This window comes from Medicago sativa, chromosome 2 (assembly GCF_051527215.1).
Source record: "Medicago sativa cultivar Bolivia chromosome 2, Bolivia_mono, whole genome shotgun sequence".
Taxonomy (NCBI): Eukaryota; Viridiplantae; Streptophyta; class Magnoliopsida; order Fabales; family Fabaceae; genus Medicago; species Medicago sativa.
The window spans coordinates 16,970,998-16,986,714 of record NC_140750.1 but is presented as its reverse complement, the minus strand read 5'-3'; the positions used below and the strand labels follow the sequence as shown (position 1 = coordinate 16,986,714).

Sequence of the window (15,717 nt, the reverse complement as noted above, 5' to 3'; positions counted from 1 at the left end):
AATAGGAAAGCTCGTTGATAGGTTGTTGGAGTTGCAGATTCCATGAATTCTGTGTGACCAAGTTTCATCCCTTCGCCAATCCTCAATGTCATTCAGCGGCTAGTTTACTGTTTTTGCTTCTTCCTCCACACATACTCATCATGTATTATGGAGAATCAATTTCCATAACTATTATACAAAATTATCGCATATCTTTAGGTCAATACGGACATGAAGGCATAAAATCTTTGTTTTATTCTTTGGCATCTCAATCACAAAGCAATGGCAAATACATCCCTCCTTTCATTTTTCAGTTTCTTTATTTTTTTTCTTTTTGGAAGATCTCCAATCCAGAAATTAATTCCCTTCATAACCTAATTGTTATTTTTCTCTATAATCCATGATTGTTTTTCCTTTTTCATACTTTGGGTTATGGTTACAATTCAAACTCCATGGCCTTATTTGAGAGAGATTGTTTGAAGGATGATTAGAAAACAGAAGTATTGGAAACCTTTTCTCTACCTTTTCGGTTAATAATTTTTTTTTTTGAAAGATTTCGGTTAATAATTTTGGTATTTAATTCAGAACAAAATTTTGTGGGGGGTGAAGTCAAATTACAAAAGGGATAAAATAGACTTTTTGTGTGGTTTGTAGGGGTAAATGGCTAATTGTAGGGGTACAAGGTATAACATCCATTAGAGGCTCGGGTTCAACCCTTTAATTTCTCACTTATTCACTTTAATGAATGAATTTATAGCCTCTGTACTACTTGACAAAAAAATAAATTAAAAAGGTTTGCTTCCTTCACAAATATTATATTTAGCTTAACGATTCACAAGGAAATAGAACAACACAAAGATAATTCATAGAATTCATATTTACGCATCACTGATTCCAAACCCTCATTTTTCAAACATAGAACAACACAAAGATAGTTCATAGAATTCATACTCACACATCACTGATTCCAAACCCTGATTTTTGAAAAAAGCAATAGAAAAATATATCTTTGGAGTAGGGGTGGTAAAACAGGCACAATCCGCTGGGACCATCCGTTTAACTCACTATTTTTGGTGGATCGAGTCAAAGTTTTGAACTCGTTTAATTCCTTTAGTTGGCTCAACCGTTTAACTCGTTAAAAACGGGGCGGATAGGAAACGGGGCGGGTCAGCCCATCAACTCATCCATTAGTTATTTTTATTTATTTTTTGTTCGATAGATAAAACAAGATTTAAAGTGGAATGGCTCAATAACCCGTCATAACCAAATGCAATAAAAAAATAACTATTACTTAGATAGATTTAGGATTATTTTTTTTAACAATGATTTATCTATCATGAAAGTTGAGACACTGAAAAAGAAACTCTATTAATGAGACAATGAAGAGTGCACCACTTTCGTTGTATTTCTTAGGGTTCATCATTGCATCTGCTCCACCTCCTTGGTTGTTGTATTTGTTTTATATTGGCGAAATAGTTTTAGTTTGAGACTTGTTTAATATCGTTGGATTTATAATGGTGGCATTGCTTCTATTAATTATAATCTTGTATTTTTTTAATTATGTTTATGGTGTTGGATTTGTCTCATAAGCTTGTTTTTACCACAATTTTATTTGCCACCATTTTTTTAAAATAGTGTTTTTTTTTACGGGTCGGCTCACCAACTCGCCAGTCTACCACCAAACAAGATAGGGTGAGATTTTAGACCCGACCACTTAAATTGACTTGATCCATCTCATCCCGTTTTAGACAGGCTTAAGCAGAGCGGGTCTAATCGGGGAGGGCCACCCCTCTGGGCCATTCCTACTTTGGAGGGACTTGAAGAGGAATGATATGTTGAAATTGTTTTACCCTTGTATTGAGACAACTTTGTTGCAACTTGCAACTCGTTTTCCAATTTGTATATTTTCTACTTGAGAAATGCTAGAGTCACTCATTTTAACACTCTCCTATAACACACTCCAATGGAAACTATCCACGTCATTCACTTTCTTTATTCTTTTACCTTCTAACCTGTTTCACCTTGATAACCTTTTTTTTTTTTTGTATAGATTAACTTTTCATCATCTCTACTAATCCTCTTTCATCTTCTGTACTTATCATCATGTCAAAGACGATTTCTTCACAATTTTGTCAGATGTTGATTTCACCCAAATTGACATTTCCAATATATTAATTTGATTGCCCCAATTCCTAATAGAACTAAAAAACAAATCTTTATATGGAGTTCTAATTGCAATTCCCACTTATAATAACCTTATATTTTAATGGATCCCAACTATGACGACAATTTCCAATTTTTAATGGATCCCATAAGCTTTATTTTTAATCGAAATTATAACAGAACCCAGTTTCATACACAAAGAAATTATCCTAATGTTTTCATACACAAAGATAGAACCCAGTTTGAAAGCCAAAAACAGAACCTAACTCAGATTACTTGTTTCCATTATATTTCAAATCAATCAAAACGAGTTATGACAGATTAAACCTCGCGAGAAAGACGATAGAGATTGTGAAAAGTGAAAGAGAGTGTGATTGATATATAGGAGGTTCTGATACAAAGTAGAATAGAAGGAGAAATTGAAAGATTAGAAGCAGGATGAAGCTTGCTGAGAAGACAGTATTGGCGTTAAATTCTTAACAAGAAAAAAAAATTACAAACAAAATAAAAAACAACTTGTTAATCCGGTTACAGGTAAAGGAAAAAATAAAGTAAGTGACATGGTTAATTTCTATTGGAGTGTGTTATAGGAGAGTGTTAAAAGGAGTGACCCTAGCATTTCTCTTTTCTACTTTGCAATTTGAGCATAGATCCCAAATCTTGTACTTTTATTGGACTTTGGTTGAAAACAAATAAAAACTTAATAAAATAAAATGAGTCCAAGGAAAATTGTTATTATACCAATTCACGTATAGAAAAAATAAAACAATTATACAATATAAAATGGTGGACAAAATATTCTCTTAAAAATAAATAAATGTCAGTTTTAATTTTCAATTAAATATTAATTAATTTTTTCAATTGTACTCCCTCCTTTAACCATTATAAACAATCTGGTATGCTAGCTAGGAACCAGATTAGATTCAACAATACTAGTAGTAATATTTACTATTAGAAATCTTCAATTTCCACAACTACATTAAATATGTAGCTTTTATCTGGAAATGGAATCTCTCAAATGCTCAAACAACTCTATCTTTGATTGCACAGTTCTTAAGGCTTTCAAAGAAAATGTATGGTCTTGAACCTACCTAACTCGGGAAAATGTATGATCCTGAACCAAATTAACAGCTCTAACTTTTTGAACAATAAATTAACAGCTTTAACTGATAACAATTAATAAAATGGAATATATCAATTCCTCATAGAAAAAAGACCAAAGTCATGTATTATTATACGATTAAAATGTCAAGCAAACTTATAACATAATACAAAGAAAATGTCAAGCAAACTTATAACATAATACAAAGAAAAACATTGATTTATTTTGTTTGCTTAAGCAACAAAATGAACAACTATGTCCAAATTGTTAAATAGACCTCATAAGAGCATCCTTCACATTTAGAATAGTAGCTGCCAATTGGGTGTTGATATAAGTAACATCTTCCACATTAAGCACTTGGTCAACTGCATATGGACTAGTGCTCAGAATTTGGGCTGCCAATGTTAACAACGAGCCATCTTCAATACCGTCAGATGCTCCAAATGGTGCATTAAGATTTGGTTGGCTCTTTGAACAAATTACAAAACCATTTGGAAGGATTGGTAACTCTTTACAGTCTTCACCCCTTAAAGCCACATCCATAATTTTTCTATCAGTTGGAGCATATATAATGTATGATCCTACAGGAGAAGTGAAACTTTCTTGTAGAATCACCATTTGCCTCTGAGTAGGGATGAATGACTGGTCCACATGAAAAAAATAATTAATTATATAAGTGATTGGATGTTGTATACTATATACCGAACAATTTCTAGGGCATAAGAGTTGTCATCATTTTATATACACAATCGAAGCATAAATTTTAAAAGAAATGGTAAATACCTTGATAATTGAAATGCAGTTGCCATGATAGGGTCCATTTGAAATGTGTGCAATTTCATGCATTGGATTTCCATAAGAAAGACCATCCCACTATAACAAAATTATTAACAAGTAACCATTAAAAATTATATGTGAACTCAAAATCAAACTATCAATTAAATTAGAGTCATTCAAATAAATTATAGAGTAAACAATCATTTGGTCTCTAAATGTATCAAAACTATAGAAGCAATTAATGCATCTTTTAACTGAAAAGTGAAACACACATTCAAAGAACAAACGTGCTAACCAAAAACATATTTGAGGACCAAAGTCACCACCAGAGGCACATTCGAGAATATTTTAGAGACTAAATATTGACAACTTTTACTAAAACCACAGTTTGCTCTAAATTATAAAACAAATAATGTTACCTGTGATCGCTTTGTAGGATCTTTAAGGAATTCAAAAACTTTCTGAGCAGGCAGAGGGAGCCAAATGGTGGTAGCAGCAGTAACAACAGTGCCATTTGGCTGGCTTGTATCATCGTCGGTGGTATTGCGAAGAGAGACTCTAACCCCACCAATGCTATCAAGAGTTAAATGGTTAAACTCCACTTGACCAGGCATTGTTAAGCATTCACAAAACATTTTCACCATTCTATCAGCAAGCTTTATCACACTATTCCTCCCTTCAAGTGTTTGGATCACTGAACAATAATTAGCAATATAATATTAATTAATTAACTTAGCTAAATATAAAATTTACAAGGAAAATAGATGAATAGAGATATTTGGAAGGGTAAATTTAGAAGACAAAGTGTGATTAACCTCCTATGGTTTCTTCAACAGGTATTGCTTTAACATAAGAGCCTAAAGATCTCTCGCACATTCTTTGAAGCTCCTTAATCCAGCTTTCAGCTCCGTATAAATTATAGTCGCCAACAAGATCTCTATACATGTAATGTGTATGGATCTTATCTTCCACTTCCACATGTTCAACCCAAGTGACCTAAAAATGTTTAGTATATATATTAGCAACAAAAAAATACTACTATGAAGTTATATTTTTTTTTCAAACAGCATAAAAAGAATCTAATATAATTTGGAGTATAAGGGTAATCAATCCCATATATACAACCAAGAAAAAGAGAAATAGGAAAAGTGCGCATATAAATAGACAAAACCCTAAAAACAGAAGTTAAACTACCCCTATTAAGACAATTCCGATCTTTTATTTTTAATATCCTTTTAGCTTAAAATAATTCTTTAAGCATCTATTCATTACATATTAGAAATAGAGCATTGCTATACATCTAGATAAATATTATCCTAAGCTGATCACGGAAAGGTGTTGGCCAATTAAATTTCTTCTTAGCCGAAAATCAAGGGAGGATATGGATATAATTTAGGAAAGGTATTTAACAAATTTACTGTCGTGAAATTTTTGCGTTGCAATCTTTCGTTGTAACCATCAATTCTCTTAGAAATATATAATAACTACTAACCAGACAACCCCCATGAGGCATTTCACGAATGATGCATCCAGAGGGATGTTTCCAACCACGAGAAAGAGGTGCAGTGTTTGGTCGAGAGGAGTCAAATGAGACATCAGTTATCACCCATACACCAGCATCAACTTTTCTGCAGTAGCGAATGATGTTAAATTCGCGAGGCCTCACTAGAGGTGATAAAATATGCATTTCTTCATTCATCTGCAACCAAAAAAAGCATTTAAAATTTGGGAAAAATTTTTATAATCAGGAAGCTTAACATAAATCTATGTTTGCAAAAAAAATAAAAATAATTATACCAGTAATAAAGCTCCATCTCGACTTCCTGGCGAACCTATTTCAAACACTTTGATAGTTTCAGCTTTGGTAACAATTGTAGGGAACAAGTTTGTCCATTTGACCTATAAAAATGAGTTATATATCATTATCTTATGAGTACTGTAGATGTATTTCTTCACAAAATATTAATGAAAGAGGTAGTGCTTAGTACTAAAGAGATTTAATTAGAGCCGAAAAATTATAGATAAAAACATTGAATCGCTCTCTAATTATGTCACTTAATAAAGCGACAAGAAAATCAATTTTCGTCATCAATTTAAACTTTTCTAGTAGTAAATTATAATTGATGCTTACCGAGTCGAGAAACATGCCAACCAAATCTATGCCACTAATCTTCACCAATCCTGAATATTTGGAAGATTCTTCGCACACATACGCACCTTTAAAGTGATTGTTCTTTGGAAAAACTTGCTCATAACTTTCGCGATGAAGAGTGTACCCATCTTGAGTATTTGGAGATTTGACCCAAAAAGGCTCATCAACTCTCACAAGCCTAACCAATTCATCCATTGCAGCATCTACAACTTGAGACATAGTTATCTTTTGTGCATCATAGTTTTGTGTTAAGTTGAGCCCTAGCACACCTCTCCTCATAGTTAGATTACCATGAACATGATTTGAGCACTCATAAACCGTTCGGTTTGGTGGAATTTCAAGTTCTCTGTCACGTGAAAATGATTTTATAGACTTAAGAGCTTGCTCAAACTCCGGTAGTGTTATCTCTTTCTGCATGTAGCTTGCAAGAAGGCTAGACATTTTTTCACACTGAAAGTCATAACCAAATTTACAAATATAATTAGGTATTTATGCATGGGTAAAAACGTTATTGACATATATTTAAAAGAGATTAATCAAATAAATGAGTTCACTAGCCTCTTGTTTCAGCTGAGCATTTTCGTGCTGCATCTCCTGCACGAAATGTTGATGGTCTTCCACAGGAAATGGTGGACCCCCACAAGCTTCGCAAATTGTGGCTTTCAGTACCTCTTTTATTTTGAGATTTTCGTTACGAATCTTGTCATTCTCCCGACGAAGAGCACCGTTTTTCTCTCGTTCATGTTGATGCTTTATGTAAAAAATATATAAAATTATTAGCACCAAGGAAATTCGATTCTTTAGGTAACAAATACACAAAACTATTAGCACTAAGCATATATTGGTATCATGTGGACGTGTCAGAATCACGGTGATCCACCATGATAGATAGTGTAGTTTTTGAAAAATCACGGTGTGTCACAATGATTCTAGCATACGTGATATCAAACAAATACCGTATATGAAAGCATGTGTAATAACTTTTTTTTGATAAACAAGCATATATTTTAGTCGATATCATTAAAGTGTCTGAGTATCCTGAAGAAAAAAAAACACAATCTTAAATGTGTTTTCTATTAATAATTTTATGGATCAAATTGAAAAATAAAAATAAATATTAAAAGTTCGGACTAACTAATATGAAACACATTTAATGATCAAACTAAACTAACAAACACAAATTCAAGAATATTTTTTTATTTAATTGAATATATTTATGAACTATAGTTCCACCTTCTAACTTATTCAAATATCCAAATGGATGTTTACTCAAATTTTGACTATAAAGTGAAAAGGAATTAATCACCTTCAACAGAGTTCTCTTGTTCTGAAACCAAAACTTGATTTGTTTGGGCTCAAGCCCAACTTTCACAGCCAATTGACGTCGTTCTGCCTCGTCTGGATGGTGGCATTCCTTCATGAAACTTCATCAGAAAAACAAAACATAAATTTCTAATTACAGTAGAAACTCTATAAATTAATAATGTCAGGACCGGAGAAATTTATTAATTTAGAGAGTTATTAATTTATCGATAAATTAATAATTATTAATTTAAAGAGTTTTTAAGTAATTATACTGTACATACCAAACAAAAAGGCAAATTAGTCTATGCCTCTTAGAATTACGTTGCAACGAACTTTGGGACTCAACATAAATTAGTAACTACTGTGTTCATATGCATTGGAAATCAATAATGACTTTTGAACTTTAAAGGAAAACAGACAACTATTGAATCATATTTCAATAGAGTGTAATATATTTTTCTCACTTTCTATGAATTATTAATTTATGATTTTCTTGGGACCGAAAATTATAAAGGGATCTCCCGAAAAATTATTATCTTATTATTTTATCGAGTTTTTCAATTTTTTACATTGGCCCAAGTCGGGACCGGACAAATTTATTATTTTAAAGAGTTTATTAATTTACCGAGTATTAATTTAAAGAGTTTCTACTGTAGTTGATAGATGAGTTTAATGACTTGTTTATGTAATTGAATAAATAAATTAAACAACTAATAAATTAGATATAGCCTTTTTAATAAGTGGTTCAGTCAACGAGTTAACATAACCACTTTAAATACATATCCATCTAATTAGCTTCCATATATTCATAAGTGTTTAAGCAAAAAGTTCGAAGTTTAAAATTAAATAAACGATGAAATTAAACTAAAATGGAGAATCGAGCCATTCATGATTTTAAATTCAACCATACAAAATTAATTCTTCGAAAAATACAACCATACATTAAATATAGTTAGTAAATTATATAGTAGCGTCACCAAAGGAATTAAGCCAAACAAAGGAAAATTAAAACAAATTATTGATAACAATGAAAAATTCTTTAAAAAAAATCAATTAAAAAAGATGCATCAAACTTATTTCAAACCTATATAAAAAGGTTTTGTGAAATAATATATAAAAAAAAGGCTTTATGAAATTGCTATCTGTTACTATTATCAAAAGGGTGTATGTTCTAGTGAGCTTAGCTCAATTGGTAGAGATAACGCATAATATATACAAGGTCCAGGGTTCAAACCCCGACCACCACAAAAAAAAAAATTCACTTAGAGTGATGAACTTGATTGTACCAACCAAAAAAAAAAGTGATGGACTTGGTTAATATATAACTGGTTAATATATAACTAATAGTTTCATGTATTTAACTCAAAAGTAAAATCATTTCTCCTTCAAAATCAAAACTCAAAAGTAAAATCATTTCTCCTTCAAAATCAAAAATTGAATAACTCATAATATAACTAACAGTTTCATGTATTTAACTCAAAAGTAAAGTCATTTCTCCTTCAAAATCAAAAATTGAATAACTAATGAAAATAATTATCAAAAGAGATTACCGTTAACAAAATGAGTAATCTTACTTTTCAAGTATGGATGTTTGAGCGGAGGTAAGACGTTTGTAGGAAGGTTTGTTTCCATCATCTCGAAAGTTACTAATGTCTTCATCACCGGACTCACCGCCACCTCCCATTGAGTAATCCATTTCTCAACCTTGATAAACGCAAACAGACAAAATATTATAGATATTTTTCGTTTACCACTATTTATGAATACAATTTATTAATTTCCGGACGTTTATATACACCAATTGATCGTCTGTCTTTTTTTTATTTAGGGAAACCAATTAATCGTGTGTCATATATTCGTAACGGTTTCCAAAAAAAATAAGAAAAAATTTGGTACACTAAAAAAGGAAAAGCAATAATTTGATTGCTTGCCATTCATAAAATTTCCTTTAGATTATTGAAAAAAGATAAATAGAAATTTGTTAATATTTTCATAATTATTACAAGAAAGAGGAAGAATGAACTTATTCTAATAGTGATTCTGCATAGAGTTACTCTGCTTAATATTAAAAAAAAAAATAACCTTTAAAATTTTATACAAATGTGTAAGTTTGAATTAGTCAATAAAAAAGTTTAATTTAACTGTTGGAATAAGGAAATCTATTTTTAATAATAAGTTATTAAGTGAAAATTATTTTGGAGTAAATTAACCCCTTTGGTCAATGTACTCTAAGAACAACTTTTGCACAGTTACTCAACTTAATATTTCATTATAAGTAATAGATTCCACTTTTAAGTTTTGATAAACATTCAATTAGCACATTGGTAGAAATTATAATAAAATATGTTCTGAAGTTAAAAAAATTATAAAATATTTCAAATCATAGACTCTATTTTTTTCTGTTAAGCCTCCAATTTTAAAAGGAAAGAGCCCTAATAATTTAAAGTTCGATCGTAAGATAAATATGTTTTGATAAAAAAATTGTTTCACCCAATAATTGAACTGGAATTCTCACCCATTTCTTGGTTAAAATACTCTATTTATTTAAAAGTCTCATCATATGCCAGCTTGTAACGGATTTAGCAAACAACTTTAACTAATAAAAATTGATTTATTAAACAGAGTAATTTTATAAATGATTTACCTTATTTAAAACAATATTTAAATTGATATATTAAATGGCATTCTCCTACTCTCCCCAATTATATGACTTTTTTGGAAAGTTTACTTATTCCTAAATATAAATATATGACCCAGTGAAATTTTTTAAATACATTTCATATTAGTTAATATTAATTTTTTTAAGGAATTAGTTAATATTAATATATTTTTTAAGGAATTGGTTAATACTAATATTATCAATTGGATATATTACATACAAAGAATATAAACAAAAGGAAATGTTAACGAGTGTCCCCGAGTCACTCTTTAAGACCTTTGTAATTATAAACAAATTACAAATACTAATTTATTTATATTTTTGATAAGGTTGGAGCATAATAACATCAAGAAAGAGAATAAGGGTCTGTTTGTTACGGATTAAAATAAAAGTGATTTTGACGTAAAATAATTTAGAGATTATATTTTAGAGATTTTATGAAAAATTAGAATCAATTACAAAAAATAGATCTTTCTTTCCTTCAATTTTCTAATGCACTTTCTATTAAACCAAACAACCAAAACAATCCCTTCACTTTCTACTCCTTTTCTTTTCTTATACCTTCTTTCCTTTCACTAACTTTCCTCTTACTTTCTCTTGTCATCCAAACATAGCCTAAGTGATTTTCTCAACTATACTTTAATCTTGTGTCAAGTGCTCATATATACTATTAAAAAAAGGGTCTTCTTAACGAGTTCCCCCGGGGCAATCTTTAAACATCCCAAGTTTAGTAATTATTTTTTAAAAAAAAGTCAACTATTACAATTTTCAATGCATTCAATACACAACTTTTCATTAAATACTTACTATTTAAAGTGCTTAAAGAGTGTCCCGGGGCCGGGACCTCGTTAACATTTCCCATAAAAAAAAAACACAGAAAAAAATTGGTGGGACATAGACCTAACCCAATAAAAACACGAAAATTGTTTTTTTGACATGAAATACTTCATATTGACACAAGTAAAATACTTAAATGCCCCCAGCGGTAGTTAACTACCATTGGGAAAACCGCCGGCAGTTAACTGCCGCTGGCACCAGCGGTAGTTAACTATCGTTGCAATGTTAATGATATGAACGCAGAAACTCCAGTTTCTGATTACAGTGTTACATGCAAAACACTTCCATTTTCAATCGAAAATCACCCAAACCTCATTTGCTCGAAAATCACCCTAATTTCTGCAACTAAATCACAAGTAAGTCATCTTAATCCTATTTACATGCAATGTAGGTTGTTTATGACTTTATTTTACTTAATTTTGAGCAAAATGTTAGTGTTTAGGTTAGGTTAGAAAATACCAAATTATGATAGAATTTGATGTTGTTTAGGATTGTTTATGCTGCCATTGTTGTTTAGAGTAGGTTTAGGTACAATGTAGTTGAATTTGATGTTGAATTAACACTAATTGTGCTAGTATTTTAAAATGCACTTAAGGTGTTTGATGAAATGCCTAAGTGAAATAATCTTGCTTTTTTTGTGATTTTTTTCTTCCAAATATGTTAAATTTAATAATGTATATATGTTTTAATTATTACAATATTGGATTTTGACATTTTTTGGCAAGTTTAAGAATGACATAATGTTATACGATACGTAATTTTTTTTTTTTTTTATGAAATGTCTAAGTTGAATGATTCTAAGTTTGAATTTTTATGAATGCCAAAGTAAAATTTGTTACATGTTAAATGCCTTAAAAGTATATAGTTTTTAAGGAAATGCTTAGATACATTCAACTTAGGGATATGCCTAAGTAAAATTTGTTACATGTTAAATGCCTTAAAAGTATATATTTTTTGGAAACTTATTTGTGTTTTTAAATTTTTTTTGAACAAATATGGCTAGGGCTGAGGATGAGCGGCAGCGGGTTATTAGAGAGGATAGGATGCACAAAGGTAAAGCGGCGAGTACCGCTAGCGTTCGGAGAGAAAAGGGGGATCAAAACCCGTATGCCCCTAAGACTCGGAAGCGCAGGGACCCGAGGATAGTTGGAGAGGGCTCACAGGCACAGGTGGATTACTCCGCCCAGGTGGTTGATCCGACACCAGCGCATGATTATGCTGGGTATGCTGATGAGGCTTTTGCTAGATATGATCGGATAGAGGAGGATATGATGTTTTATCAGCCGCAGGACGAGGCAGAGGATGAGGAGGTGGGAGATGATGAGGGGGTGCCACAGGATGTTGTGGAGGATTATCTTGAGGCAGATAATCTAGTTCCTGAGGGTGACCTGAGCCTCAGACTCAGCCACGACGTCATCGTGTTCCGTTGATACCGCTGTATCATGTTGGAGGGCCTCCAATCATCTTTAAGATTCTAAGGGACCAAAATGTTATTCCAAAAGGTAGATATTGTAGGCCATTAATTACATTCAAGCCACAAAAATAGTTATGTCATCGTTTATAGTAAGTTATCTTAATTTTCATTGTAACACCTATACGTTCAACATGAAGAGCATTTGTAATTTCACGGTTTACTGCAAAAGCAACCAGATTTTATGGTGGTGGTGCCTTTCAGAAGAATGATTCTATTACTTATAAAGTGTTAGATATTACCATTAGAATATGAGAACAATGATGATGTTCCATACTGTCTAATTTTTACTGAAGTCCTAAAGAAATAAGGAGTGTATAATGTTTTTCTAAAATTACCTATGCATACGATTCAAGAACTTTTTGGAAAGGGTTAACCTAGCCGTGTTTGTATCCAATCTTAGAAAAATGAAGATTGATATGAGGAAAATGATGATGTTAGGAACAAAATAGCAGCTAAGTTTCATCAAGTAAAGTTTGACAAGTTTGAGATACTATTGGTTACGATCCCAATTCATACCATGTCAAGAAGAAGAAAAAGATATGAGAAAAATATATTTATAATTCAATAATGACCCTAATGAGATCATAACAAAGCAAAGATAGAAGATAGTAGATGTTCCAAACAAATTTGACAAGAAGTACAATGGTTCAAAGAAGAAATGTGCCAAAACTAAAATTGCTGAAAAGTATAAGAACTACATAAAACAAAGCAACATAATATGATAAATATCATGCTTCCCTCAAAAAAAAAAATGATAAATATCATGCTTAACTTATTAATGTCAAGGTATTCAAAGAAGTTCTTAGACATTGATCAAAGAATTCTTGGTTTTGAAAGAACATTTATCGACTTGTTTTGAAAGAAATCAATTATAAAAAACCCCAATTTGATACAATTATTGTTTATGTTAGTATAGTATGTTAGAAAGTTATTACGTACGTCTAGTTTCTATACGCTTTTATTGGTTTTAAAACAATGACTGCACCAATGTGAAGTAATCGAAGGCAAGCTCACACGCAAGAGTTATGCCAGAGCATCATAAATACATGTGTAGACAACCACAATTCACTAAGCATGTGTGGCAAAGTGAAAGCAAGGCCTAAACAAATGATTCTAGAAGATCTGAGTCAAAGTCGATTCGCTAAGCAAAAGAGTTGTGTTTCGCCAGAAAAGGTGGTTAGCTCACCTAGAAGTAAGAGCAAAGGCGGTTCGCTAAGCACAAAAGTTGTGCTTAGTAAGCAAGGTCGGTTTAAGGAAAAATATCCGAAGAACTGCTGGTTTTTCCCTCCTTTGAAGAAACCTCAATTTGCTAAGCATGCTTTCTACGCTTAGCTGATCTGCAACTTCATAAACTCTATAAATAGAAGTGCAAGTCATTTGTAAACTTAATCAATTTTACACCTAGAATAGAATAGAGAGAACGAGGGCAAAGAGTGACTGAAGCCATTGGAGGACCAATGATGCTTGGAACTCCAAGATTCAACAACTCTTCGATGTTAGTCATGTGACACATGGGTAACTAAACTCTCTCTTGTGTTAGGATTGGATGTAAAATAGCTAGGAATCTATGTAATACTCTTAGTGGCTGGTTGTATATGATATATGTTCTCAATAGAATTTTAGTCTAAATCTTTTCTTAATGCTTTGCCGCCGATGTAGTGATGTAGTGTGCCACAATTGATTTTTTTTTGACTTAATCAGACCCTAGTAATATTGGCTATCTAAGGGACATGATTTAGATTATGTATAGTTGCTATCTCCCAAGAAATCGTGGGTAGGTCTATATTCATATATAAATTTTTGAGCATAGGTCATTAAAGTCAGTTGTCTCTATGTTATTTTGCATCATTAACCCTGGTTTGGAGACGTGCATTGAGGAAAGGGTGAAGTTATATCTAAGGCATAAAAAAATATACAATTGATTAAGAGGAACCATATGAGGAGTAGTTATTGAAATTCAATCCCAACATAACTCTATCTATATTTATTCAGTTTACTTTTTATTCAAACCACCAAAATATTTTATAAATGCTTTGTTCAAAAAATATGTTGATATAAACTCAAGTTAACTAAGCGCGGTCTTTGTGGATACAATATTTTATTCCTTAAGGCACAAGTTAATGAAACAAATATAGAAATAGCTCATTAGAATGTGTTCATTACATTTAATCTTTAGCTTTTTAATGAGTTGAATGCACAAAATTTTATAAAATATTTCTTCTTTTAGGTTTCTTAACATGTGCCTAAGAGCACAAGTTAACACTACCCTATTTTATTTGTTTGATAAAACCGACATACTTACCATTGTGCTAGAAGAACACCAACCGGTAAACTTCCTTTATCAATCATAACACATGATTAATCTAACGGCTGAAAAGGAATCTATCAGATACCCAAAGCCTTGAGAATGATCTAACAATTGAGACGCCTCCTCTAAAACCAACACTAAAAAACCACTCGGGGTTTAAGTAGTCAAGTTCATTACTAGTCTTTACATGTGGCAGCTAGTAACCAAAAGTTATGTCCCCTAAATCTCATCTTTGAGATGCCAGCATTTAATGTTCAAATTGACATATGACTAAGTCATCAACAAGGGCATCATGCGAACATGTTATATGAACGAACAGAAGGGACAACACTCCAAGAGAACCATTCTTGAGTCAAATAGATCCTACGAGAAAACTTCTTTTCGAATTTACAAGTCCTTCAACAATTTATATCTCTTTGCGAGCTCAAACATGTTTTTTCTCACATAAGTTCTTCACAAACCATAAAACTTTACGAGTTTACGAGTTCATCACAAACTATAAGCTCTCCACAAGCATCTAAAACTTTACGAGTTTGATAAAAACTGTAAATTCTTTAGGGTTCCTAGAAGACTAAAACTCATCAAGAGCTCTAAAAGCAAGTTCATACCAAATCTTAAAGTTTCACTACAAAAGCAACTAGTTGTCATCCTTTGGAGCACGATTAGCATTAATGGGTGCCCAAAATTATGGTGGTCGTGCCCTTCAGAAGAATGATTCTATTACTTATAAAGTGTCAAATATTACCTTCAAAAGAATGATTCTATTACTTATATAAAGTCATTTTTAAGGAGTGTGTAATGTTTTTCTAAAATTAACCATGCATACTACTCAAGAACTTTTTGGAAAGGGTTAACCTAGTCGTGCTTGTAATATCCAATCTTAAAAAAATGAAGATTGATATAAGGAAAATGATGATGTTAGGAACAAATTAGCAGCTAAGTTTCGTCAAATAAAGTTTGA

General features: G+C 31.6%; 1 protein-coding gene across 1 annotated transcript; it reads right to left on the bottom strand.

Moving 5' to 3' along the window:
• Positions 1–3,344: 3,344 nt before the first annotated feature.
• Positions 3,345–9,174, bottom strand: LOC146945048 (homeobox-leucine zipper protein HDG11-like). Its single transcript, XM_085748813.1, has 10 exons — positions 9,053–9,174; positions 7,480–7,597; positions 6,732–6,923; positions 6,153–6,623; positions 5,819–5,920; positions 5,514–5,720; positions 4,837–5,017; positions 4,441–4,715; positions 4,028–4,117; positions 3,345–3,886 (listed from the first exon to the last, which is right to left on the bottom strand). Exons 1-10 carry the CDS (start codon positions 9,172–9,174, stop codon positions 3,512–3,514), a joined length of 2,133 nt encoding a protein of 710 aa, XP_085604939.1. The 3' UTR covers positions 3,345–3,511.
• Between the last annotated feature and the right edge of the window lie 6,543 nt (positions 9,175–15,717).

Bases quoted from the DNA above. Each gene is read 5' to 3' on its own strand.
- LOC146945048 (XM_085748813.1), bottom strand. From the start codon at position 9,174: ATGGATTACTCAATGGGAGGTGGCGGTGAGTCCGGTGATGAAGACATT. The intron at 7,598-9,052 runs GTAAGATTACTC...TTTCTGATGAAG, and splicing joins CAAACATCCATACTTGAAAA to TTTCATGAAGGAATGCCACC. The intron at 6,624-6,731 runs GCTAGTGAACTC...TATGACTTTCAG, and splicing joins ATGCTCAGCTGAAACAAGAG to TGTGAAAAAATGTCTAGCCT.